At 64.0% G+C, this 27,657-nt stretch overlaps 1 protein-coding gene across 5 annotated transcripts in view; it reads right to left on the bottom strand.

Moving 5' to 3' along the window:
• Nucleotides 1–27,657, bottom strand: part of Megf6 (multiple EGF like domains 6) — a 92,555-nt gene that overhangs the window by 57,918 nt on the left and 6,980 nt on the right. For 4 of the 5 annotated variants that reach the window (XM_058572762.1, XM_046424794.2, XM_046424792.2 and 1 more), the window contains exons 3-4: nucleotides 24,820–24,929; nucleotides 13,425–13,529 (exon numbers count right to left, since the gene is read on the bottom strand). In XM_058572762.1, the coding sequence (XP_058428745.1) occupies nucleotides 13,425–13,529; nucleotides 24,820–24,929 (215 nt within the window). The remainder of the gene's footprint in view (nucleotides 1–13,424; nucleotides 13,530–24,819; nucleotides 24,930–27,657) is intronic. The other variant, XM_046424793.2, reaches the window with a different exon arrangement.

The following is a 27,657-nucleotide window of genomic DNA, read 5'->3' as shown; positions in this document are numbered from 1 at the left end:
GTCCTGCCGGGTGGAGGCCGCCACTGGCTGTGGCCAAAAGACATGGAAGGAGGAAACAGGCTCTGAGCCAGGCCTTGGGGGGCAGCGGAGGGCGGGGCATGTCACACTCTGCTCAGGCACGGGGTCAAGGGAGACCCGGGGCCTCCAGTCCAGCCAGGAGCTGAGTGGGACCCAAGACAGGTGGGGCCAGACACCACAGAAGTGAGCCCATGGGCAGTGGGGTCAGGACAGGAAACAAAGTGTCCCCAGCCGGGCCCGGGGCTGTCAGAGCAAAGACGTCACTGAAAGTATCCGATGGACAGAGGGATCCATCACTTTTTCCCATCACCCAGGAGCCAGCACCCCATTCCCAGCATGAGGCAGTGACAGCTGCTGTCCTGGGCAAAAGCCACCAAGTGCCGAGGAAGGAAGGTTCCGTTCATGCAGACACGGACGCCCCTTAGAGAGGAGGCACGGGGCTCCAGGAGCCGGGGGGTCACCTGCATTCAGTCAGGTACTCTGGGGGACAGCCTGCTCCCTCTCGCACCCTGTGACCACCCAGGAAATGAGCCCCTCGAGCCCTGGGCAGCAGCAGAACCTTGGGGACGTGGCGCAGAGCAGTGTGTGCGGGGCCAGGGCGGCCTGGGCTCTCCTGACCTGTTCTCTGCTCACTCCCAGGCCCAGGTCCGCCTGTTTATACACAGCCTCCAAAAATGTGGGAATGGGATTTTTTTTTTCCGTTTGTTTCTCAGAAAACAAGACAAGATGTAAAAGGCCCAGAGGACGCCAAGAACATTCCTCTGCTCCCCCAAATATCCAGGTCTCACTCCCCCGCGTGGCCGAGGTCCTGGGACCTTCCAGTTCTCTGGCAGAGCTGGCCCGGCTGCAGGGGGCCAGCGCCAAGCAAGCGCCAGCAGGTCTGGGTGGCCCGGCCAGGCGGGCGCTGGGCCCCTCCCCTGCGTGCGTACGGCTGCCTCTGTCCCTCTCCTGCCTGTCTGTCCCTCTCCTGCCTGTCTGTCCCTCTCATTGCAGCTGCAGGACTGACTTCTGCACTGGCTTGGGTCCCCCAGGCTTAGGAGGGTCCGACACAGGTGTCACCCTCCAGCTGACAACAGGCACTTCCCCACCACCTTTCCAGCGGCACTGGAACCCTGCAGGGAGGGTCTGGGCCCCTGCTGGAAGCTCGCCCTGCAGGGAGAGCACTTGCCCAGGCTTGGCCGGCCACTGCTGGCGGCTCCCTGGTTTGAATCAAGGGTTGGGCATGCTTGAGTCCCCGGCCAGCCAAGCACCTTCCCCACCCTGTCCAGAACACAGCCAGGGGCATCGCCTTCTTCTGGCCACTCAGGGACAGGACCATGGTGAGAGTGGAGGTGAGGAGCTGGCCCATTGTCCTGGCTGTCCCTGCAGCCCAGGACCTGGCTGAGGAGCTCTCCAAAGGCATCCCCGGGCCCCCCAAGGCTTCTGCCCTCCCCTGGCCTGATGCCCATCTGCAGCCCTTCTTAAATCTTCCTCTCTGACCAGCTCAGCTCCCTGCTGCCCCTGGCCTTGCTTATGTGTCACCTCTGCAGGTGGCCGGTCCCATCTGCCTCCCCACTGGGCTGCACGTCCCTGAGAATAGGCCACATCTCAGAGTCAAGTCCCCGGCTGTGTCTGGTGCCCAGGAAAGGCCAGCAGATACCCACTGGGAGAATGCTGGCTGCAGGATGGACAGCAGACCTGGGGCTACTCTGAGTGTGACTGGGGCGTGAGTGTAAGCTCTCTGTTTTATGCCAAGAGCCCCCCACAGAGGAGCCGTGAGGCTGACGCTCAGGTTGTAAGAACAAGGGACCATGGGGGTCAGCGGGTCCCACCCGTTCTACAGATGGGAACACTGAGACAGGGTGAGGTTGGCCCTGCAGGCTCTGTGCCCGGCCATCTGCCTCTGGGAAGGGAAGGCTGTGACCTTGCCCGGCCCTTCCTAGACAGGACTCCGGAGCTCCTGGCAGCATGTTTCTGCCTGACAGACACGTGAGCCCCCAGCACCCCAGAGCCCTCTCTTCCTCACACTCTGCAGAGCTGCTCAGCAGTGGACACCCGCTTTCCCCTCCACATCACCAGGCTCCATCTCTGTCGGGTCTAATGTCTCTCTGGCTACCAGCCACAGTCCCACAGGCAGCCCACGGCCTCTTCCCTGGGCCTCCTGCCTCCACCTCGGCCTCCAGCAGCCAGAGGGAGCCCCGAAAGCAGAGGTTGGACCCTGTGTCCCCAGCTCAACTCTCAGCAATCCAACAGGAGTGAACTCTGCAACCCTCTTGGGGTCACAGTCCTTTGTAACTGGCCCTCCCACCATGCCAGCCACTCCCTCCAGGCTGCAGTGTCCCCACCTGGACCTGCCCCAGGTCCTTCGAAAGTCAGACCAACGTCAGCTCCTCCTGCCACACCACCCCACCTGTTCTGGTCTGCGTACCTCACAGCACGCAGCTCTGATCCTGACCCTGTCTCCTGCAGCCCCCCGGGATGCAGACCCACAGGATAGGGGTCGTTGGCCTTGGTGGCCAATCCCCAGCATGGAGCCTGGCACATAGTGGGGTCCAGCAATGAACGGCTGGCTGGCTGGATACATGGATGAACAAATAAACACCGGGGCCACCTCACCCTCTTCTTCTCCAGGACCCTCTGCCTGGGGGTCCTCTGTGCAGCTGCCCCTAGGGCATGGGCAGTCAGGCGTCCCCACAGTGCTCATGTGTCAAACTGTCACAGAGATGGTGTCAGGAGTGAGTGACAAATGCAGGAATGGAGGCTGGCAGGGAGACCCCTGTCCCCAAGCTAAGAACACACTCAGCACCTGCAGTGGCATCTCACTGCCACCAGGGGGCGCCGACACCCTGCCCTGGACCTGAGGCTGGAATGCCCCTGAGGACCAGGCGCAGCAAGCGGCAGTGGCAAGGGGCAAGCGCCCCTCCCAGAAGGGGGTCTGAGCCCCTAAACCTGCCCCGTGCTCGGCCCGGCTGCTAGGGGGCCCTTCTCAACCCTCCCTGCCACCAAGGGAAAGGTTTGGAATTGCGAGGACACAGGGCGCCCCGACCTTGGACTGCCCCTTGCCTTGCCCACCCCGCCCCTCCAGGGCACCAAGAGCACCAGCTAGGGCCACCACAGCGCGAGGGGCTCAGGCCCCCCCGCCCCACATGGAGAGGCTCATGGCGCACAGAGCCATGGTGGACCACACCTGCCTCACCTGGGACACAGCCCAGTTGGACATGGTTTAGTAGATGGGGCAGTGCCCTCCTGCTCTGCAGGCCTGTGCCCCGGGGCAGCTGACTGCCAGGGCATCTTCCCAGTCCCCTGCAGCCTCGGCCTTCCAAGGGTCCTCAGGCAAATGTGCCCCTGTAGGCAACAGTCCAGGAGGGGCTTTGGCCAGACGGCCTCCTGAGCCCCTCTGACGGTGGTGGCTGCGTGTCTGGGCAGCCCCTGTGGCAGAAGTGCCATCTCAGTCTCAGGCCTGGGGGAGACCAGTGCCCACCTGTGGGGAGAGGACACTGCCCTGGGAGGGCCAGGCCTGGCCAGGAGGCTGCAGCCGCAGCTTCACAGGCACTCACATGATGGCCCCTCTCTCACCTGCCTGGAGTTGAGAGGCTCCTGTCTGCGTGCCAGGCTGGCCACGGCTCCCAAACAGGTGACAAGACAGTGTTCACGTGGGGCTCAGCAGGCACCTGCTGCTGCTGGGGACAGCACTGTCCAGGCTCAGTCCCCAGCCACCCTGATGCTATCCCCCAACTCTCTAACAGCCCTGGCCCCTCAGGCCACAGGGACCACATGCCCAAGCCCTCTCCTGAAGATGGTGCTCAGAGGCTGCCCACTGGACACAGAGACCAGAACACCTCCCTCCCCCTGTGTGCTCAGTCTGGCTCCATCACAGCCTGTCTCCCCTCCCTCCCAGGACAGCCCTCCTAGCTCTTGGGGACGTCACCGCACTCATCCTAACATAACCCTGACTGTGGCCAGTGCACATCATAGGACAGAGGGACACAGCCCAGACCTGCCCTTGCTGGCCTGTCCTTCCACCCTCAGGCTGCGTCTCACCCTGCATCCTGCCGCCTCGTGAGCTACAGATCCTGTTCCCTCATCACCAGGGGCACTCAGAGACCCCACCCAGGGGTCATGCAGCTGGAGAGGGCTGGGGTGGGCAGGCCAGCACAGGGCACAGGTGTGAAAACCCTCAAGAGTGGGATGCAGAGGCCACCCCTGCCTGTCCCCTTGACAATGTGATTGGGGACAGAGGCACACATAGCTGCTGCCCGTTTGGAGGTTCTCAGAGCATTAGCAGCCCAGACCTCCAGATGGACACAGCTGTGACCCCAGTCTTGCACCCAGGGTTCCCCCAGAAAGGCAGAAGGCCACCGTGAGCTAGAGATCCTGGGCACCACTGGCTGGCATCCGGCTGGGAACAGGCCTCATGGCCCAGCCAGCGTCAGGGGACCTGCCTGCCCTGAGCTCACCTCCCCAGGCTGTGAGCCAGCGCACAAAGGGAAGCTTCCGGGGGCGAGTGACACTTCCTCCTGTGTGAAGAAAGCGACTGTCCGTGGGACATACAGCTGAGCGCACAGTGGAAAGGACTGAGGTCCAGTCCTATCGTCCCCCGCAGGTCTGCAGCCAGGCCTCGCCCTTCCCTTTCCCTTTCTGCTCACAACAGCCCTCTGCAGCCGAGTCCGCCATCCCCAGGGAGTGGAGAGGTCAGCAGGCAGGCCTGGGATGGAACCCCACGCTGGACAGTCCCCTTGGGCTCAGCACAAGGCACCTAGTGTCCGAGAGCCTTCTGAACTGCCTGGTTAAGCCGAGTGACCTGCCCAGGTCTCTCTGCTCTAGGCCCAAGCACTGTGGTCTCCTGAGGATCCCCAAACCAAGATGGCCACATCCATTGAGGGGACAGGGACGCTAAGCTGTATCCCCTCTGCCCCAGTAATGTCCAGTCACTCCATCCTGGCCTCAGGGCCAGCATTATGGAAACCTGACACCCGGCAGGGAGTCTTCAGAAGACTCCGTGGAGACCGGGCCTCCCTCCTGAGGCCTCTGGCCAGAGGGTTGGCTGCCGGATGGCCCTGCTGTGGATACCGTGGAGGGGCAAGCTTCCCCTGCTGCTCCTGGCTCCCACGAGACGCCCCTGGGCAGCAGCTCCCCTGCAGCTGGCAACAGCTGGAGGCCATCTGGGAGGCCACGGGCCCCTGGCTGCCACCTCCGCCCCTCCTGTACCAGGCTGTTATCAGCTGGCCTCTCCTCGTGATGTTGCACAGACCCGGGCGCAGCCGGGCACCGAAGGCCAGGCCCTGCTCTGGAATGCCTGGAGCCAGGACCAGGAGCAGAGTGGGACGTGCACGCCAGCTCCCTCCCCGCCGCCCCTCGTTAATTATCCTGCCGGAGGCCGGAGCACAGCACGCGCCCCCGGAATCCTAAAAGCCAGCGGTCAGCAGGCTGCCTGGAATTTGCCTCCCTGAACAGCTACAGCTCTGGGTGGCCATCACTTGGGTAGAGTGGACAGGAGATGCCAGCCAAACTCGGGCCAAGGCCAACAACAGGAGCAGCTCACAGGCCGTTCTGGAAATCTCTGGCATCTTCTTTCTGGAAGGATACTGCAGCTGTGAGCCCCGGCCAACCATAGTGGCTGGAGGTGGCAGCCCTGCCTGAGGGTGAGCCGCAAGCAGGTGCAGGAGGCCCAGAGACCTGGGTGGGGGCCTCAGCTTCAGGGCGGGGCCTGCAGAGCTGGGAAGCAGCTTGGGCTCAGTCACTACTCAGTGCTCACTGAGCGTGCTCCATACTACGTCCCCTCTGACGCTCACAATGGCCTCCTGTTTCCCAGGGAGGAAACAGAGGCATGGCAAGGCCGTCCCCCACACCCAGGTCCTGGGCAGGATTTAGTGTCACATCACCCAGGGATGCCGCACCAGCGGCTGGGGCACCTGGGACCTGTTGCTGTCCTGTGACACCTGGCAAGCTGGTGTCAACCTCACACCTAGCATCCCACCAGGGCCGAGGGTCAGAGATATGAGAGGACCTGCCAACGCATCTTGAAGCCCAGTCTCTCTGGACGGCACACAGGGCAGAGCCATCCCCATCTACAGGACTCACCCAGCCCAGAACTGGTCCCTTCACAGGGCCCCTCTGAGTCCCCTGCCCAGGACTGGCACCAAAGTGGACTCCAGGAAGGCTAAGGGCTGGGACTACAGGGACCTCGGTGACACCCCCAGCGACTGCCCTCTGGGGTCTGCTGCAGCTGGACTCGGGGCCTCTGTGGTGCACACAGCAGGGTTCAGGTGATGAAGCCCCTGGTCTTCCCTGGCGGGGGCCAATTCTACTGACAGCTGAGACCCTCCAGCAGACCAGCCTGGGCTCATCTCGCCTGGGGCTACTGCCCGAGGCCCCCTCACCGGCACCGCCATGATGCAGGACAGGGACCGCTCAGATGAGGATCCCCAGGCCTGGGACCAGGCAGCCCCCTCCACGCTCACTCTGCAATGGGCTGCACCCTGCTGACCCCTAAGGTGCCTGCCTGGCACAGCCAGTGTGAGGGGCGAGAAGTGACCACCAGGGGCTCAAACCTCCAGAGGCACTCTGGCTGGGGTTCAGCAGCCGGACCAGGCACCACAGGGGGGGGCTGAAGAGGCCACCCCTCTGGCTGGAGCGGCACAGTGGAGCCCAAAGAGCGTTGGCTCAAACCAGCAGGTGGGCTCACACGTGGCTGAGGGGTCCTTGGAGGGGCCTTGGACACACCTGAGGGGCCGACTCCAGGTGAGGAAGACACACACCACCGTCCCCTCCCTAGCCCTTCCAGCCACCCTGCCCTGACCAGGATGCCCGCCTGCCTGTGCCCTGTGACGTCAGTGTCCTTCGGCCCCCCGTGACAGCAGGCTTCCCGTGTTGACCAGCACCAGCTGCCAGCACCTCAGGGACAGGCACTGTCCTCTGTGCCTTCTAAAGCCCGGGGCTGGGGCTGGACCCTCTGCCACAGAGGAAGCCTGAGCCTCGAGGGTTTGAGAGCTGGCAGGGAGAGTAGCCGAGGCATCTCCACACGGCGCCCGGCCGCCTCCGGGCCCCTAGGCTGTGCCCAGCCTTTCCTCTGCCCAGAATAGAAAGTGCTCACCCTCAGCCTGGCCAGCGGGGGCTGCTAAATCCGGCACCACGGCTTCTTGGCGGGTGGGCAGAGGCTGGGCTTCATGGCCAGGGCGGCCAGGAAAAGGTCTGCCAGAGGCCAGAGGCCTGGGTGTGGCCCCTCTGCCCCAAACACTCCCAGAGAGTGCCCCTGCAGCCACGGGGACCTGTTAGGGCAGGACGGGCCGGGACCTGGCCACGCAGTGCTCCCAACAAACACTCCAGGCTCCTCCGCCCCCTCCACAAGCCCCCAGCCCAGCACTGGGGAGTCGAACACGTCATCGAGATCCCATGACACCCAGGCAGCAGGGGGCTCAGTGTGCCCAGCTATGAAATGGAACAAGAGCCTGTCCCAGTGGTACACACCCAGGCTGCCCTGTCCTCCAGGGAGTGTTGCTGGCCCCAAGGGCCATGGAGGGGATGCTGTGGCCGAGGCAGGGGAGAGCATATTCAAAGGACTCAGGAGGCCAAGGCACAGCTGGGGGAGAACTGTCCAGTCAGATCACCTGGAGAAGAGGCTGAGGCCCAGGGGGACCCGAGCCTGGGGCAGCCCCAGAGCCGAGGGGGCCTCAACCTCCTCTGAAGACAGAGCCGTCTACTCCCGAGCCTCGACTGCAGCTGGACCACTGTCCCGGCCACCTGAGACGACCACTCACCAATGAATGCCCAGTGAGTGGGATGAGCTCACAGACACCCCTACCCGCCACGCCTGGGAGACCTGCTTCTCAGTGACCCTGCTGTAATTATGTCATTAAAAGACCACCCATCCCTGAAGCCGGCCCCGGGAGAGGCCACAGCCCCATTGTGCACAGAGCCAGGCCAGGCTGGACCTCGCCATTCTGGAGAGAGACAGAGGCGCTTTGTGGGTGGCAGGCGACGGGGACAAACCTGGTAATTAAACGATTCACTGGACCAACATGAATATCCTCCCACATCAGCCCTTGGAGAGAGCTGGGAGCTCTGAGGGAGGGCTCCATTCTCCCAGGCTGCCTGCTTGCCACCTGCGCCCAGCCAGGGGGACCTGGAGCAGCCACACCTGCCTAACACACCCTCCCACCAGGAGGGACCAAGGCCAGAGTCAAAGCCACCGTCCCCTCCACGCCACTCCATCTCAGGCAGACACGGCTGCTGTCCCAGGCAGCAGGGGCCACGGAGGCTCCTCCAGGGTGAGGAGACTAGAGGACAGCCAGGTGTCGATAAGCAGGGGCCATGGCCACACCGTCCCCCCCGGCAGGCAGGCAGAGCGAGGGACAGCTCTAGCTCCTCTGTGGCAGAGGGGGACACAGCGGGCTGTGGCTCTGTGGGGGTTTACATCACCCAGAAAGGCCTTGACCTGAGGCCGCCAGACTGAGGCTGACCAGGAAGGGTCAGGGCCAGGGGCCAGGTACTCCGAGGAGCAGAGCCCAACACCTGAGTCCAGAGCTGGTCTCCTCTGCCCACTGCCACTCCACTCTCAGGGTCCTGCACCACACGAAGCCCCTGTCCTAGAGATGCCCGTCACCCATTTCCCAGCAGCCCACCCTCCCCAGCACAAAACATCCACACCAGCTCTGAGCCCTGACAGGAGGTGGGCCAGGACCACTGTCAGCCCTCCGTGTGCCCACCTGGCCACCGCAAATGCTCTGGGTACTCTGCTCCGGGAACCTAGCCTTCAACAGAGACTGGGGGCAGGAATCGCCCAGGCCCGGGCCCCCTGCCTGGGAGCCAGGGAGCAAGCCCCCAGGTGGGCCGAGTCTTCCCCAGGTGCACCAGCCCCCCCAGTGCATGCTGGGACCCCTCCCCAACCAAACACTAAGCCTCCCTGGACGGGCCTCCTCACAGCCAGCTTCGGCCCCAAGTGGGACACCTTCTGCTCACGGGAGCCTGGGGACAAGCGCAGGGAACAGCGTGGATGCTGGGAACCAGAGCCCAGGGTCAGGGTCCATCTTCACATCCTCAGGACAGGAGCTAAGTGGCTCCCGAGGAACCGGCCCAGGTCGGGGCCTCTGCAGCTGAGGGCCCCAGAAGAGCCACCCCAGGCGGGTGGCAGGTGGAGAGGGGCTCAGGTGGGCCAGCCTCGGCTCATGCTGGACGGAGAGGCCCTGCCCAGGGCCCACCCCTACAGGAGACACCAAGGGAGGCAGGGCGGCCCGGTTCCCTTCCCACCCTCGCCGAGGGCCACAGTCCCGGGGTGGCAGGATCTGCTCCAGGCCTGGTGGAGGCTGGTGGCCAGGAGCAGCACTGGTGTCGTCTGCACCCGGGGCGAGGTCGGACTCACCCTCAGACACAGGACAGCATTGAGGGAGCTGGCAGGAGGCTTTCTCCCCACGGAGCCATTATTCCAGCCCAGGAACAGCCGCCCTCGAGTCAAGGCCAGGTGCTCCCACCCCTCACCCCCTGGGGCTCTGCTCCCTGGCCTGGCTGCAGGGCCCCACCAGCTGCCACAGCCGCCTCTAGCCCCTGCCACGGGGTGCCCACCACCCGCTTCCTGCTCGGGCAGGGAAACCAGCTCCCCAAGGGCGGGAGAAGCAAGGCCCCAGGACAGACTGGGAGCAGGGCTGCAGGCAGGACCACGCCTGCTGGGGGGGGGGGGGCGGTGGGGCAGAGAAGCAGCACCCAGGGCACTTGCCAGGCCAGCAGAGGTGGCCCCCGCCACATCCCACCCAGAGTGGCTGGGACCCCAAATTCCTGGCTGACCCTCCCCTCCAGCCCAGCCCTCCAAGTCCAAACCACTTCTCTCTCCCATCCCCCTGCTCCTGCCCCCATCTGGAACTTGGCCTGATCCCCACCCCCCAACTTCCCTTCCCTTCCACAGGCCCACCTCCTCCAGGAAGTCCTCCTGGCCATGCTACCACACTGACCAGCCTCCTGGGCCCAGGAATGAGGGCCCAGCACTCCTGTGTGGAACCGCCTCAGAGCCCCACACTGCCTGCCCGATTTACAGGGGAGGACACTGAGGCACAGCCTTCCCACATCCCACAAGGTCGGCTGAGACAGACATGGGAGATGACCCGTCGTCACGGTCACAACTTGTAGCCAAAAGACCACCGTGACAGCAGGACTGTGACCTGAAGTTCGTCCGGCCTGTCCTGTCCTTGAAGACTCAACGCAGCCAGCCCTGCAGAGCATGGCTCACCTGCAGGTTCTGGGGTGGGGCTGGGGCACCTGCCTGCTCTTGGGAGTGGCACACAGCAGGGCTCCAGTGTGGAGGCAGGACAAAGCCAGATTTCTGGCTGGTGAAGACCCTCCTGGCGGGTCGGAGGAATGGAGGTTAGGAGGGGATCCTGGAGGCCTATGAGGGGCAGGGTGTCCCAGTTTGACAATCAAGGCGCTAACCTGCGGAGTACAGGCTGGCTGTCCTGCAGAGAGGCCACGAGGGAGCTGTGCCTCACCCAGGTGCAGGGTCCCGTGTGTGGTCAGCCCAAGAACCAGCTCAGCCCTGTGTCCACCTCGGTGGCCCATCTAGAACTTCCTTATCACTGTCACGGTCAGAGCCACGGACCCCTTCCTGACCCTTCCACCAGGCCAGCACTGGGCTCATCTCCACCGGCACACCTCATGCCGCAAAACAGGGGGCCCAGGGCCCCAGAGGCTGAGTAGGCCACCCTGTCACCAAGGCACCAGAGCTGGTCCTGGACAATTGAGCTGCAGGCTGTGCCCGGGGCTGTCCCCCCACCTCCTTCTGGGGGGAGCTCTGCTGCAGGCCGTGCCCGGCATCTGACCACCCGGCACAGGCTCTGCTTTGTGCTCCAGAGGCCTCCTGCACATCGACTGGCCTCTGGGCAGTGGGTGGGTCCACGCAGCAAGGCCTGACTTGGGTTGGGGGAAGGAGGGGCACTGAGCTTGGAGGGAAGGGCGCCAGGGCTCCCTCCCTGCCACTCCCCACAGTCACCAACTGAGACCCCTCCTCCCTCCCCAACTCTTTGGTCCAAATGAAAGAATTTGGGGGAACCAGAAAAATATGGTTTTTACTTTCAAAACTGGAACCAATTATAATTGTGGGGTTAGTTAAATACTCCCAACTGGGCCTGAGCCCAGGTCTGCGTGCCCAAGCCCCAGCTGGGGAGCGTGGCGGGAACGGTGGGAGGTTTGGGTGGGAGAAGAGGTGCCCCCGCACCCCTGGATCAGCCCTACAAGCCCAGCCCTGCGTACCTCACCCTTTCTCCTAAGAGAGAGGGCAGCCACTCTCCCACTGCTCTGCCCCCTCTGTGGCCACTCTCCTAGGAAGCCCACCTCAGAGGGCCACAAGCTGGTCATGGGTCCTCCTGGTGCAGATGCCCTGCCCCTCTCACCTCCAAATCTCCAGATCTCAGGGGCCCCACCCTGACCGAGGCTCAGCCCCCACGGGAAGGTTCCAAGCGCTGGCTGCAGCAGACCTCTCTTGGGCCCCGGCTCTCTGCTCAGGAAGAGTGACCTCCCTTACCTCACTCAGCATGCTCTCCCAGGAAATGGACGAAGCCAGGTGACAGCAAGGTGACAGAGCCACAGGCTTCCCTCCCCAGCAGCAACCACCCTGCGGCCAGGAGCAGGCACGAGTTCAGGGACCGCGAGTCTGGGACACGCAGCCGCATCCCCGAATGCGACCTCTGTGCCCGTCAGAGGGGCTGTCCTGACCCCAGGCCACACAGATCCTCCTGCTGGACGCCCAGGCCCCTCCCCACAGGACGCTGAGCCTTCAGTAGACGCCAAGTCCCCCCACCAGGTGCCTAGACAAAGAGCCGCTGCGAGCCCTGGTACCCTCTGGTACCCAGGAGGCCACGTGTCAGCGTCTCTGGGATGGGGAGGCTGCTCGGGGTGAAGGAAGCCCTGGCCAGCAGGGCTCAGAGCTGGGCAGAGGAGAGGAGGGGGTTGGGGATGGTGGAAAGCAGCCCTGAGGGCAAGGTCAGGGGCCCTCACCCCCTCCCAGAGGACAAGACCAGGGCAGATCAAACACCCAGGTCACCACCTCGCCATCTGCCCACAACCCTGCCCTGAACCCCCAAGGCAGCTCCCAGGGGTAGCCCCCGCCAACCCCCAGCCCCACCCCTCTCCAGCCCGACAGCCCTGGTGTTTCCCCAAAGCTGGAGGCAAGAACACGCGTCCCAAAAAGACAGCTGGACAGAGGAGCAGGACGGCCCGAGGGGCCTGTACCACCCGGGCCACAGGCAGGACTCCCAGGAGTGAGGTGGGCTCCGAGTCCCTGGTCCTGCTGCACCCTGCCTGCCACTGGGCAGGGGTGGCACCTGGGACCAGCCCACAGAGGGACTGGCCAAGGCCAGGAAGCTGAGGCCTCCGGCAGCAACGAGGCAGGGGACCCACCCTCCCCAGCACTTAGAGACAGCCTTTCAACCACAGGGAAGAGCCACCTGCTGCAGAGCCCAGGAGCAGCAGCAGAGGCCCTCAGCCCCAGGGGTGGCCAGCAAGAGGGCCAGAGGACAGCTGGCGAGCTGGCAGAGTCCCCAGACCCCAGGCTTCTCACAGTGCTAAGCGCCCCAGGACCTCGCCAGATCCCTGTCCTCGGTCAGATACTCAGAGTCGGTCATCAGGAGTGTCCCACAAAGGGAGTGAGTGGGGTCACCTTTACCAACATGGGGACCTCTGATTTCCTTCCAACTCCCCAGGACTTTCCTCCCGAGGGGAATCCTGGGGCGAGCAGTCGAGCCTTCTCACACTGTGCCCTGGCATGCAGCGGGAAGGACCCGCGGGCCCACCCAGGAAGCAGCCCAACACCCGGGAGCCGGCAGGTCCAGGCTCCAGGCCTGCGGAGCTGGGGGGCAGAGACTTGGCAGAGCAGGAGGCTGAGGCACAGCAGAGCCACGCTTCAGTGGCCCAAGGAGCCTGGGACGCCCGTTGGCGGAGGCTCTTCTGCCGCTTTCCGACCAGGCCCTGCAGGACTTCTCTTCAGAAGGTCCGTCGCCCCTGCTCTCACCCACCAGCACTCCCTGACCACGGGCACCTGTGCCGCAGCCCGGTTTTCATGGTCTGTCTGGGCTTGCGGTCAGTGGCGTGCTGCGGTCCATTCACCCGTCACCTCACCTTGGCTGGGAACAGGCATCCTTGTCTTTCAACAGTACCACAGTGAGGGCTCTGGTCGGGGGCGGTGCCACCCAGGCCCGGTCCCCACTACTCGCCACCCTTCTCTGGGCCCTGCATTCTTGTCATGTGGCTGGACAGGGTGGGCTCCGAGACCAGGTGGTGCAGAGGTATCTGCTGGGGGGCCGCTCCTCCCACCTCCCCCAGTCAGGCTGCAGAGAGCCAGGAGAGGGGATCAGCAGAGGTCCCCAGGAGATTGCCCACCTGTCCAGTCCCCAACTTCCCACCCCTCCACCCACCAGCTGGCCGCAGGTGCTAGAAGGCACTCCACTCACCGTACTGACAGCGGGGACCCTGGAAGCCTCGGGGACAGTGGCATAGTTGAGCTGAGCCTGGCACACAGCGGCCACCATTAAAACAGAGCCCAGAAGTGCATTCAGCTGCAGAGAGGACCAGAGACCATGAGGCTGGGGTAGCCCCAACGACCTGCCAGGACACAGTCCCAGAGGACCCCTCCCCGGGAAGTCCCCCCTCCAGCTCCAATTCTGTCCTCTGCTTCCGAGAGACTGGGCTCCATTCCCGCCCAGCCCTGCAGAGAGATGGGGAGGGGGCAAGGCCTGGAGCCTGGACAGAGGAAAGCCTCCTCCACACCCCCCTGAGCCTGCGACGGCTCATAGGCTGCAGCCCTGGCCCAGCCTAGGGTCACTAGCCCCAGCCCACTGTCTTGGGGCACACATAGCCACTACCCCAGAGCTGGCCCCATCCCCAAGGAGGGACCCTCTTTGGATATCCCCACACTCCAGAGTGCAGGGTGGGGTGGAAAGGCTGTGCCCCACCCCCATGGGATGCTCGCTGGGCAAGTGGACACTCCAAACGGTGAGTGAACCACCCTCACCCCTGGGGCCTCCTGCCAGGAGTGAGGAGGGACGAACTCTACAGAGGAGGGCCCTCCAGCAGCCAGGGGAGCACCCCAGGACACCCGGAGCACAGCAGGGGAATGAGCAGCTGTCCACACGTCTCCCCTGCCCCATCCCCTTGCTCCCACCCCAGCGGGCCAGGCACATGGTCCAAGCAGCCCTCGGGACCAGGCACTGCCTAATGAGGAGACAGAGGCTCAGAGCCATTCAGTATGTGGCCCCAGGACACACAGCAAGGTGTGAGCAGGGCCCAGGCCAATGCCCAGACCCAAGCCTCTTCAACTGAAGTGCTGGGTCAGGAGGACCCACCTGTGTTGCCACTGGGTGGAGGCACCTCCCCCAGTCCATAACCACCCCTCCACCACAGAACGGTCCCAAAGGACCCTCCCTCCCCAGGCCCCTCAAGGCCCAGCCTTCCACACCCACCTGGCCTCCTCCTCCCTCCAGCCCAAGGCCTGCAGCCTGAGGCTGTGTCCGAGGAGGACAGGGGGGCCACAGGGGAGCCGGGACATGGGAAGAAGCCCACAGTGACCCCAACACACACGGGACGGGGTGCTGGGGCGCCAGGGCCCGTGTGGCAGGAAGGCATCAGTGCCCGAGGCTCTGTGACCTGGAGAAAGGCCAGCCGTGCCTGCTCTTCCCCAGGAGGGCCTCCACTGCCCAGAGACCACAGAGCCCAGCAGCCAAGATGGCCACCCTTGGCAGGAAGCAGGTGCAGCTCCGGGGCCCAACCCTGGGGCTCTGCCCTGTCTATGCTCATCCCGGGCTCAGTGCCCCTGCCTGTGTCCAGTTCTGACCATGGGGTCTTAGAGGTGGGGACAAAGCGGTCAACTGGCCATCAGACCCCTTTCCCTCCCAGGCTGAGCATTCACTTCCAAGGTGGGGCAAGTACCCCTGTCCCCACAGGCTGGGTCCCACCTCCCTCTTCTCAGGCCCCCCTAAGGGGGTCTGTGCCCGCTCTGTGTCCTCAAAGTTCCCATCACACTGGACAGCACAGGGACAGCAGCTGCCCCTCATGAGGAACGTGATGCCTGGAGCACACCCGAGGGACTGCTCCGGCCTCGGACCTCAGTGCAGGCGGGACGTGTGGCCTGCTCCGTGAGCTCAGGGTGGGGCACGTGGGGCAGAGAACAGGCACCCAGGAGGCCCGGCCCCAGAGGCTGCGGAGCGAGGACCTGCTTGACTCCTGACGTGCCGGTTTCTGGAACACCCGTGAATCTCGTGAATGCCAGGTGGTGGCTGGGGACCTGCCTGGGGACATCCCTCGTGACTGCTGGCTTGGAGGAGCTGCTCCCACAGGACCTCAGGGGCCCCGGGAGAAGCTGTCTGAAATGCAAGGCCAGGCAGAGGGGACCTGGGCCCACAGCACCACGGGACGTGCAGCTACCAAGGGGCCCTGTCCCCTGAGGGCCAGGCAGGTGGAGGGAAGGCTCAGGCCGGGGGGGAGGACATGCACGGCAGGGGGACTTCCTCCAGTGACCAACTGTCCACTCATCTCCAGCGCCTCCCTCAGTTCCCCACTGCACCTGAACATGGGCCAGTGTCTGGGCGGCACAGGTCAGCTGGGGGTCTAAGACCTGCTCAGGCCCCAGCCCTGATACTCTGTCACCCCTGTTTTCACCTCTGCAAGCCTCAATTAACCCCTCTGAAAAATGACAATGTGGGGCTCGGGATGTGGCTCAAGCGGTAGCGCGCTCGCCTGGCATGCGTGTGGCCCGGGTTCGATCCTCAGCACCACATACAAACAAAGATGTTGTGCCCGCCGAAAACTAAAAATAAATAAATAAATATTTAAAAAAAAAAAATGACAATGTGCAGGCTCCCACCTTGACGTCCACATACACAGAGTGACACCCTCGGGCCCTGGAGCCAGCAGGTCAAGCCCCCAGAGCTGAAGGGCGTCTCCCGCTGGTTTATAGACTGGGACCCAGAGGTGTGGACACTGGTCCCTGCCAACTGTCCCCGCCTCCCTGGGCCAGGCGTTGCTCTGGGCGAAGCTGGCAGGTCTGCCCCACGTTCCTACGGCCAAGCCTGGGAGGGACTCAGGCCTCCTGTCCCCAGGGTGCTGGCAGGTTTGGAGGGCCATGCCGTGGTCAGCACGTGAAGGCAGCGTCTGTGATGTCTCAACAACCTCTGCACAACTGGGTGCTGAGGGCCAGGCCAAGAGGCCTCAGGGGGCCCTGGGGCCCTCCCCACCCACCTTGAATTCCCAGAATGTTCCAGATGTGGAACAGCCCCTCCCACAGCTGGGCCTGGGTCCCTTATCTGCACCTGGGGGTCAGCCCAGCACCAAGACCTGTGATGGACAGGATGGTAAAGGAGATGGCCCGGTAGTGCTCCAGCCAGGCCTGGCCCGCATGCGTCTGGTGAGCCCACACTTTGGCTAGGGTGACCACCGGGGACCCACAGGCGGCTCTGATGAAGGCGGAGTCACCTATGGGTAGACAGAGGTGTGGGGTCCTGGATGGCAACAGGTGGCTCTGATGCAGGGCGACTTACAGACCTGGCTGAACAGGGAGGGACCGATTCCTCAGCACGGCCTGTGTCAGGAGTGAGCTCTGACGCCCACACCAACAGCCAGCTTTCCAAGGTCCCCTTGGTGGGACAGGAAGGCCCACTTCACAGGGGCTGGGAGAAGGGGCCAGAGCAAGGCAGGACCCAGGGACACAGCTGCCAGCCCCCAGGACTGGATCTGCGTCCTGTGGACACAGAGGGTCCACTTCAGCAGGCAGTGACGACGACTGGCCCCAGCTCCCACCTGCTGCTCCCACCAGCTTGAGGGGCTCTGCCCGCGCCAGCCAAGGAGGAGCCGGTGGGGGTCTCGCTGTGCCCCAGGGCGTCCTGATCAGGGCAAGAGCCCAGCCGGTGCATCTTCCTCCAGGGTCCCTCCAACCACCAGCAGAGGAGGTTAGAGCTAGACTGACCCGGGCTCCAGCTGTCCTGACCCCGCCCGCCAGCCACACAGGGAAGGCACAGGGATGGTCGCACAACACTGGCGCGTGAAGGCCGAGACCAGCCTGGGAGGTGAGAACCAGGCTCCACCAGGGGGCGCGGGCCTGGCGGGCTCAGGGCAGCGCAGCTCAGGAGGCCTCGCACACCTCCCTGGGAGCCGAGGAAGACGCCCCGAGTCCCCATGCCTCTGGGCTCCTCACAGCCAGTTTAGAAAGCAGAGACTGCACACCCAGAACCTTCCAGAAAGAAGGGCCCCTGTGGCACTCAGGATCACCCTGCATCCAAGGGCCACTGTCATCTTCCCTCCCATAGCCTGTGCTCCCCACGGCAGCCCCGGGCAAGCTGTCCCTATCACTGCGACCCCCAGAACCCCCGGGGACCAAAACCAAACATAATCAACACCTGGCCAGGGCTGGAGGTGAGCTCAGAGGAGAGCACTGGCCTTCGAGCAAGGGCCCTGGGTGCCACCAGCCTGCAAAGACAAGCCGCCTGGCTAGACAGACAAGTGACAGCCCCCCATGCCCACCGAGGCCACCAAGTAAGTCCCCAGGACTGTACCTGAGATGGCAACAGCACAGAATTCTGGGTAGACCCCAGGCACCGGGAAGTGCTAGGGAGGTGATACGGCCACTGCCCCGAGCATGCCGTGGACAGATGGCTCTGGACAGGTCCCAGCTGCAGGGCTGGGGTTGGAAAGGAGAAGCTCTGGGTGGGTGAGTGCACAGGACTGTCTGTGGGTGTGGGAACGCGTGGGCTGAGTGTGACTGTGAGTGTGCAGACCCTGTGCCTGTACGGATGAGTGAACACAGGAGTGTGAGCCTGTGGCTGAGCGCGTCTGTGCAAGTTTGAGTGGGTGTGCAATGGCAGAAGCATCTTAGCTTAAATGTGTGCACACGTGTGTGAGTACAGAGTGCACAGGTCAGTGCAAGGCAGTGTGTGGCATGAGCTGGCAGGTGGATGGCAGGGTCAGGTACAGGAGAGAGCAAGCTGCCAGGCTCAGGCCCGCAGAGCCAGGCTAAAACCCCACAGCTGGGACAGCGGGGGGCTGCTGGGGACAGTGACAAGAGCAGGGGTCACGGTGTGACACAGGACCCTCTGGGCTTGTGGACCCTGCACTGTGTCCGCATGGAGGAAGGGAGGCCCAGGACCTGGGATCAGGCTCCGCCAATTCCCACGCTGGGGCAGGGGCTGACGGACGTGTGGTCAGATGGGAAGAGGAAAGGCCGAGGGCAGGGGCAGGGCCCTCCTGGGCCTTCCTGCAGCCCCTCCAGCAGCCGGCCAACCAGGCCCAACGGGACACAGTGGAGGGTGCGGCTGCCGGGCCCTGGGCGTCCCAGGAGAGGAGAAAGACCTGCAGGGCTCACCTGCCTGGTGGACTGACAGCTGGACACAGAGGCTCCAAGTCCAGGCCTTGGCCCCAGGCACCCCCACTACAGGCTGCTGGGTGCTGGGCCCCTTCCAGGTCAGCATCCAGCAACCATGGCTCTCATCCCTCTTGCCAACCCACCTGTGGGCAAGGTCCCAGGCACCTGTGGGCAAGGTCCCCTCCTGGGTCCCTCAGTGACGGCCTTCCTATTCTGCTCTGTGGATGAGAAGGCCTTGCAGGTGACAGATTTTTCAAAGAAGGTGTGGCCTCTTCCTGGACAGCCCAGCAGCCCTCAAGCACCAAGACCAGGACCAGGCATGAGGAGATTGGGGCAGTGGCACCACAGTGGCCTTCCCAGGCTATGGTCTCCTGACCACAGAGCTGAAGGCCAGGCTGGCCCAAGTCACCCATGCTGAGCACACACAGGGGACCGGGCGCCAAGACCCAGGCTTCTCAGAGGTAGAGACATTCCCAGAGTCCACGCCACTCCGTCGGCAGATCCAGAAACACCGCCCTCCCCCCTCCCAGCAGGTCCCTCCACCCAAACTCCGGACAGTTCTCATGAGGACTCGGGGACTGCACCCTGGTGGGCTGTGTCCTGCAGAGATGCATGCCTGCCTGGGACACTAGACTGTGACCTTGCTTGAAAATAGGGCTTCTGTAGATGAGATTGACATCAAGATGGAGAAGAGGACATGTCAGGTTAGGGTGGACCCTGAATCCAATAAGTGTCCTTACATGAAACAAAAAGAGGACACCCAGAGTAGAAGGCCACCGAAGGCAGGGCAGAGGGACCCAAGGAGGGCCAGAGAGCCTGGGAGCTGGGGACACAGGAAGACCGTCCCCTAGAGCCTTTGGGGGAGCACGGCCTGCAGGCCTTGACTTCAGGCTTCCGCGGCCAGCACTGCAAGGGCCCAGCTTGTGGCCACTGCTGAGGTGGCCACAGGGACCATCCTCCACCCTGGCCTTACCACACCCTCCTGCCCGGCTGCCTCTGCCCAGCTCCTGTCTCGCCCTTCCGTTCCCTGCCAGGACCTCCTCCCCAGCTCGCGCCCACCCTCGCCTCCTCAGGGCTCTCCGCAGCCCTGACCCGCGGCAGGGAACTACCCCTCCCAGACCTGGCACCGCCCGACCTCGGCCCAGGGCCTCGCCTCCCCGTGCTTCTCACCACACGTGAGGGGCGCACTCCCCTGCTTTGATTGGTTGCTTCCGCGTCTTCCTTTTTGAGAAGGCCCCGGGGTTTGGGGGATACACTAGCTAGTCTGTCTCAGGACGCCGCAGTGAGTGTTGGCACATCAAGGACCTGAGAAGTCCTGCAAAACGACTTAACTCTGCTCCTTGAACAGCGCACAGGACGGGACTCCCCTCGCGGCCTCTCCACACCAGTCCTGATGCCCTCGGCAGGCTCCACCTCCTGGCCTCCTCAGTGGACCTCACTGCAGGGCTGAGTCCAGCCCAGGAGGGGAGGTAAGGGGCCATAGGTCTTTCCGGTTCCTCATCCCTGTGTGTCCAGCTCAGGGTCGGCGCACAGAGGGACTGGGGAGTCGGCTGCTCCCTGCCAGGCACCTGGGCGGCCACACTGCCCATTCCCTGTCTTCAGGGAGGTCGCCCAGGTGGAGGGTCCTGCCAGGACCCAGGTGGCAACAGCTGGAACATGGGGGGGGGGGGGGCTGTGCAAACCATGTCACCCGACTGGATGAGGGTGGGGGCCAGAGGACCTCTGAGCAGAAAGGACTCGCCCCCGCGGTGGCACAAGCCCGCTGCGCAGGGCCACGGGGCTCTCAGGAAGCCCCAACGTGGAGCCCACACCCGATACCCCACCCTCCACTTCTCTCTCTGGTCACCTCCGACACCAGTGCTGGAACTGGTCTGGGAGAAACTGCTTGCGATTAGCGGCTTCCTGCCATTCTCTCTGGGCTAGGGTCCCGTCATGCTCTCCTCGCTCTCCTACACAACACGTGGCTCCCACGCCCACCCTCTGGCCTGACGCGTCCTCCAGCCAGTTTCCAGGTCACACCAGCAAGGAAATTTCACAATGGCTGTGAGGGGGGGTGTCAGCAGCTCGGGGTACCCTGCCCTTCCCCTGCTGGCAGGGTCTGCAGGGTGACAGAAATGAGGAGAGGCCCAGGGGAGGGGTCCTGAGTGCCTCTCCTGCAGGCCAGGGGGTGCTGGGGGGGCACCATGGCATGGGAACCGGGAGGGGACCATGGGCAGTCACTTAGACTGTCACCTGACCCCAGGGAACTCGAGCCCCCACAGGGACCCCAAGACTTCCACCCAAGACAGAAGTCCCTTGGTCTGAGCCCCACCTGCCCCGTCCTCCTGGCATGAGGCCCTCAGTGGGGACACTGCTGGGCTGGAGCAAGGCTTCCCCGAGGCTCTGGCCCCCTCAGAGGCTCCGCCCACCTAGCAGTTCCCCCAGAGCTGCAGGGGAGACCCCGCGGGCTCTGAGCTTGGCCAAGCCCTCGGGGCCAGAGGGAGGAAATGCCCCCAAGCCACCCGGCAGTGAGCGGCCTGGCAACCCCACAGCTGGCTGTGGAGGGCACAGCTCCTCACAAGTCCTGCCGACAGAGCCCTCAGCCAAGGGACCCGGCAGCCAGGGGTCCCCCACCCCTAACAGTTGTCCTGCAGCCCTGCTGGCGGGGGCCAGACCTCCTTGTGCAGAGCTGCTTCAGTGGGTACCAGGTACCAGCGCCACAGAAAAGCTCCACGTGGCCGCCATTGAGTCCGTGCCTGAGTCCAATGTCAGTGCCAAGGCCAGGACCCGGCTGCGGCCTCCGCCCTGCACTGCTTTCCTCACACAGGGCGGCGCCAGCTCAGCAATGGACGCTTGCCCCATGCTCTTGCCTGGGCCAGGCCAGGGTCACAGCCTGCCATGGCCCTCCTTGGGACCAGAGAAGCCCCCAGCCCTGCCTGGCCCAGACACTTCACAAGCAGGACCTGGAGACCACAGAGCAGTGCCCATAGGCCTGCAGCTCATGGCAGGAAGCCCACTCCCCAGGGAGGGCAGTTTGAGAGGCCCCTTGCAGTCTTTTCGACAGCTCGACTGCAGGCCCCACAGCTCCCGGAGCTCCGAAACCCCAGCCGTCCAGCCACCCCTCCCATAGGTCCACCTGCTGACCCAACTCAGCACTCACCTCCTGACTGTCTGGGGCTCCCAGCTGGCACCTGGACATTTGTGCCATCCCCAGATACTCCCCCAGCCCAACGGGCCTCATCTGCCTGGGTCACTCCCTGGCCACAGGACAGGCACCTGCTTGGGTCTGCCACCCACCAGACTGTGGACTCGCCATGGGCAGGTGCTGCCCCTGCCAGGTCCTCGTGACTCCACAACACGTGAGAGAAGCAGGGGAAACCCGAGGGATCCAGAGAGTGGGTGAGTGGGCGAGTGAGTGGGTGAGTGGGCGAGTGAGTGGGTGAGTGAGTGAGTGAGTGGGTGAGTGGGTGGGTGAGTGGGTGAGTGAGTGAGTGGGTGACTGGGTGAGTGAGTGAGTGAGTGGGTGAGTGGGTGGGTGAGTGGGTGAGTGAGTGGGTGAGTGGGTGAGTGAGTGGGTGACTGGGTGAGTGAGTGGGTGAGTGGGTGGGTGGGTGAGTGAGTGAGTGAGTGAGTGAGTAAGTGGGTGAGTGAGTGGGTGAGTGAGTGGGTGAGTGAGTGGGTGAGTGGGCGAGTGAGTGGGTGAGTGGGCGAGTGGGCGATTGAGTGGGTGAGTGGGTGAGTGGGTGAGTGAGTGGGTGAGTGGGTGAGTGGGCGAGTGAGTGGGCGAGTGGGTGAGCGAGTGGGTGAGCGAGTGGGTGAGTGGGTGAGTGGGTGAGTGGGTGAGTGAGTGGGTGACTGGGTGAGTGGGTGAGTGGGTGAGTGGGCGAGTGAGCGGGTGAGTGGGTGAGTGAGTGGGTGAGTGAGTGAGTGAGTGAGTGACTGGGTGAGTGAGTGAGTGAGTGACTGGGTGAGTGAGTGGGTGAGTGGGCGAGTGGGCGAGTGGGTGAGTGGGTGAGTGGGTAAGTGGGTGAGTGGGTGAGTGGGTGAGTGAGTGAGTGGGTAAGTGAGTGGGTGAGTGAGTGGGTGAGTGGGTGAGTGGGCGAGTGGGCGAGTGAGTGGGTGAGTGAGTGGATGAGTGGGTGAGTGGGTGAGTGGGTGAGTGAGTGAGTGGGTGAGTGGGTGAGTGGGTGAGTGAGTGGGTGAGTGGGTGAGTGGGTGAGTGAGTGAGTGGGAGAGTGGGTGAGTGGGTGAGTGAGTGGGTGAGTGGGTGAGTGAGTGGGTGGGTGAGTGGGTGAGTGAGTGGGTGGGTGGGTGGGTGGGTGAGTGGGTGAGTAGGTAGGTGGGTGAGTGAGTGGGATAGTGGGTGAGTGAGTGGGTGAGTGGGTGGGTGGGTGAGTGAGTGGGTGAGTGGGTGGGTGAGTGAGTGGGTGAGTGGGTGAGTGGGCGAGTGGGCGAGTGAGTGGGTGAGTGAGTGGATGAGTGGGTGAGTGGGTGAGTGAGTGGGTGAGTGAGTGGGTGAGTGGGTGGGTGAGTGGGTGGGTAAGTGGGTGGGTGAGTGGGTGAGTGGGTGAGTGAGTGGGTAAGTGAGTGGGTGAGTGAGTGGGTGAGTGGGTGAGTGGGTGAGTGGGTGGGTGAGTGGGTGAGTGGGTGAGTGGGTGAGTGAGTGGGTGAGTGAGTGAGTGAGTGGGTGAGTGGATGGGAGAGTGAGTGAATGGGTGAGTGTGAGTGAGTGTGTAAAAAGGTGATTGAACAAACAAGGAGTGGACACAGGTCACCACAGAACGTGCTGGAGCCCCCCAACTCTGGGCGGGACAAGCCAGCGAGCACCCTGCCGTCTGAACCCTCCTGCTCCCCTCCCCCGGCCTCTCACTCTGGGGGCCAACCCCTGGGTGAACGGGGAGAGGCCGGAGAAGCCAGATCACGTGGCTGGACTGGGATTATTCAAACAAACAAAATGAAGCAGTAAGTAAGCCAACCCTGCACGAAAAATGAACTTCAAAACAAACAACTGGAGAGCCCAGTTCCAGGTGGGTACCCTGCTGCGTCACGGCCCACGTGACAAGAGACCCACCTGCTGCCCCACTGCCCAGCCCAGCTCCTCCACAAGCTGCCTGGGAGGATCTGGCAGAGACCCCTCCCCTGAGGGCACTGGGTGATGTCCCTGGGCAGTGGCCACTGCCAGCACCTCGCCCACTGGAGCCTGAGGGTCCTGCGTGGGGGAGAGAGCTCCGCAGCTGGTGCAGACAGGACCTTTGGGCACATCCAGAGCTCATGCCAGACAAAGGGACGGGAGAGAGGGACACAGTCAGTAGGACCTGCCACCCCAACCCCATGGTGGCCTCACTTTCCCAGAAAGCCAGCACCTGCCCGGCCTGCAGTAGGGGTTGGCCCTGGCCCCTTCTGCCTCCACCCCTGGCCTTGGTTGGTCACTCCAGACAGGTGAAAAGCAACCTTCCCCAAACCCAGCAGGGGCCCAGAGGACACCAGTGGCTAGCACTGCCCTGCACACCTAGCTGGGCCTGGACAGCACACCCCGCTTCCTCTGCCACCCCTGCTTCAGCCCCAGGGCCGTCATCAGTGCCACCTCTGGCAGGCACGGGGGCCTTCAGCTTTGATGTCTGTCCCCTCTAAACAGACCCCTGTGTTCCTCCAGGCAGAGACGGTCAGAGAGCCAGAGAGAAGTGCCCTCGACTGTCCCCCAGGCTGGGACCCCGCCCCCTGGCTCAGGGGAGCTGGCCAGTGTCCCACCCTGTCCCGTCCACTGGAGTCAGCCACTGCTCCCTCCTTCCTTTGCTCATGTCCTGGACAGTGACTCACTTCCCTTCTGGAAAACACCCCCATCCCTTCCCTTCCCTTTATCCTGCTAGCGCTGGGCACAGGACCAGTGGCTGTGTCCCCAGGAGGGGACTCAAGAAACCCAGGAGCCACAGCCCGCGAACCCAGCCACCGCACAACCTCCCAGGAGGGTGGCTGACTCCTCACCCAGTCACCTTCACCTGCCAGGGCACCTGCCCCACACCCACCTGCCTGTCCCCTGTCCCCATGCCAGCAGGCCAGGAACCCTTCCCACATGGTCCCTGTGGCCAGTCCATGCAGCCACAAGCCGCATCCTTTCACAAACCAGGCTTCAGAGCCGCGGGTCTCAGAGGATGCGATCCTGGGCCCAGCCTGCTCTCAGCCCCAGCCACCCGTCCCGATGTCCCAGGTTGCACAGCACCTGAGCCACGCTGGACGCACGGGGATGCCCACACCTGTGCCACAGCCACAGCCCTCCCTGGCCATGCTCCTGCCAGCTTCAGTGCTGAGAGTCGCTGCTCCGTTTTTCTCTGTCACCTCCCTTTAACAGCCCCTGGCAAGTCGAGCTGCTGGACCAGTGACCCTGGTGGCTCTGGCATTGCTGTGGGGAGTTGTACCCAGTGCAGAAGACCCCGGCCTGCAGCCCCAGGGCCAAAGCCGGGAGGGCACCTGCCAGACAGGCCTCTGCTGGGCAGCAGGTGCAGAGGGACAAGCACACTCACCTGAGAGGCAGCCCTCCTGACCCGGCTGCTGGCTCCATCCCGGGCAGCACCGGAACACGGTGCGGGCCTCCGCAGCATACACCTGCCTGTAGCCTGTGTAGTAGACGGTTCTGGAAAAGAAGGAAGGACACATTGGCCACTGCAGAGCAGCACACCGTGGCTCCCTCCACACCCAGGAGACTGGCTCCCACGCGGCCCAGGTGGGGTGGCTGCTGCCTACACCCATGTGCCCCTGCGGCCGGGTCAGGGTGCTGCGTGCAGGAGGAGCCGTGCACTCTTCCTGTCCATGCTACCCCACTCCCTCTGCCCAGCCCCCAACTCCCACGGTGGGCCTGCTCCAAGCTGGGGTCAGGTTCCCACCTGGCCCACGCCCCAGTCTCAGCTCCGGCCAGGCTGGGAGGACTGGGGGATTCAGAGTGGATGTGCCCAGCCTAGGGGGGATGGCTTTTGGAGTAAGCTTCATGCCTGAGGGGCCCAGGGCTGGGTGGCTGGTCCAAGGTGGTACCAGGCGTCCTTCCTGAGGGGTGACCCTGCTTTTGGCCCTCCTCCACCCAGACAGCCTCCAGCTGCAGTCAGCAAGGCCCCTCCCAGCCATCTGCCCCGTCCACTCCAATGCCGCCTCTTGCTGCTTGTACTGGGTTGAACAGTGTTCCCCAAACTCACGTCCACCTGGAACAGGGCTTGATTCAGAAATAAGGTCTTTGCTTAACCCTTAGTTAAGATGAGGCCGTACTAGATTGGAATGGACCCTAACCTCCTGGTGTCCTTACAAACACACAGGGAGAAGCCGTGTGAAGTAGAGGGTGTGATCCAGGGACACTTCTAAGAGGCCAGCAGCCGCAGCCTGAGAACCACAAGAGGCTAGGGCAGGGACCCCTCCGTCTCTCCAGGGGCAACCAGCCCTGCCCACACCTGGCCGGGCACTCCAGGCCTCCTGAACAGCGAGAGGACAAATTCCTGGTGCTTTAAGCCACCTGGTTTGTCATGGCTTGTTGTAGGAGCCCCAGGAAACACAGGGGCTCAGAGCCTGGCACACACCCCAGATCCTGTGGCTGGGAGGCCTTTGTGCTCACAGTGACGGAACCGGGCCGGAGAGACAGACAGAGAGACTGAGAGACAGGAAAGAGTAGCCAAGGAGGGACGATGGGAGGCCCAGCCCCAGCACCCCCTCCAGTCCGCCACGGTCCACAGGGATGGAATCCAGGGGCCAGCCAACAGCCACTGTGTTGGGGCCCTCGAGCCTCTGGGAGCGGCCAGGCAGCCTGAGTTGTCGCCTCCAAGTGACAGACCACCTCCTTGCTGGGGCTGGCGCATGGGAAGCAGAGTTGGCCCAGGCCCCAGGCCCAACAAACAAACAGGGCGGGGGCCACTTCCTGGACGCACACGTCCACGCCAGGCACTGCACTCGGAGGTGCTGGGAGCGCCTTGCACGACACCTTGGCCCGACACGAAACCACTCGCCTGCGCAAATCCACCCGCGGCAGACGACATGGATCAGAGGCCGAGCGCTCGCCTTGCAGTGTGAACAGCATGGCTGCCGCAGGGCCAGGGTACGAGCTGCTCTTCCCGGCCACGGGTCATCCCATCCCACGGCCCCTAAAGGAAGGACCCTGGGAGAGGAACAGTCAGCCCCTGAGGACTGATCCCCGTTCCCCTGCAGCCAGTGCCACCGGGAGCTGATTCCCACAAGGCTGGGGTCAGGGGACGAGGCTGCTGGGAGGGAGGCCCAGTGGAGCCACAGCTGCAGGGTCTGGGCCTGGCAGGAGCATGGCCAGCTCCGTGCTGAGGGCCACGGGGCGCCCTCCTTCCTCTGGAGGACCTCGCTCCTCTCTCGCGGCTTCATGCAGCCTGAGCGGCCGGTGCTGGCTCTCGGGTTTGCTGGGGAAGGCCCTTTACGCTGGCGGGATGCCAGGTGCCAGCGCAGTCTTATCTGTTCTGGGCCAGGCCAGGCGCCCTGTCACCCACACGGCCCTGCCTGTGGCCGGGCACAGACTCGACAGCCCAGACCCAGACACAAAGCCAACTCCTGCCCAGAGGGTGCAGGAGCCACCAGGGAGCCTGTGTGTGGCCAATGATCCTTACCCCAGCTCAACCAGACGGGGAAACTGAGGCCCCCATGGCACTGAACCTGGCCTAAGCACGTGGACACAGAGTCGGTCCTGTGACCCCTGGCCCTGGTGGCCACCCCCAAAGAGCTGGAGAGGAGGTGCCCTTGTCTGTCCAGGGAAGCTGGGGTGCAGCTGGTGTCGGGGGGACACTGCTGGCCCTCACATCTGCCGAGCCCCTTTGCAACCTGCTCAACAAACCAGGGAATTCTCTGCACAGAACTGTCAGAGCGACAAGGGCTAGAGGCCAGGCCGCAGGGGCAGGGCCCTGGGGCCCAACAGGTGGTGGCCGTCGCCCGCAGGCAGAGCCCACATCTGGGGCCCGTTGGCCTCACAGTGTGTGTAGCACTGTCACCTGTCACTGGCTCGCCCAGTGGCCAACGGGAGCAGCCTGACAATCATCCCTGGCCCAGGCATGAGGCCATGGGGCAGCAGAGCCAGGTCCCCAGGCGGAGGGACGTGCGTGGCGCTTGGCCTGCCAACACCAAGGCCAGGCAAGGTCCCCATCACCTGGTCCCAGCTGAGGGAAGCGCCTGCCAGGCCCAGGCCAAACCCAGGCCCAGAGGTGCTCCTAGAGCTGGGGCCGGACTCAGGCCAGCTCTGCTGCCCCATGGCCAGGCCTCCCTGCTGGGCTTGCACCATACTCCCCACCCTGCTCCCTGCTGCTCCGGGCCCCCGGCAGCCTTCAGGCCTTAGTGACCCCCAAGAGAGATGCGGGGACATGAAGACATCC

This window comes from Marmota monax, unplaced genomic scaffold, assembly GCF_021218885.2.
Source record: "Marmota monax isolate L192 unplaced genomic scaffold, Marmota_monax_Labrador192_F-V1.1 WCK01_AAM20220418_F8-fsc00080, whole genome shotgun sequence".
In the NCBI taxonomy this organism is placed as follows: domain Eukaryota; kingdom Metazoa; phylum Chordata; class Mammalia; order Rodentia; family Sciuridae; genus Marmota; species Marmota monax.
The sequence above is the reverse complement of the archived record's forward strand: the minus strand, read 5'-3'. Positions and strand labels throughout refer to the sequence as shown.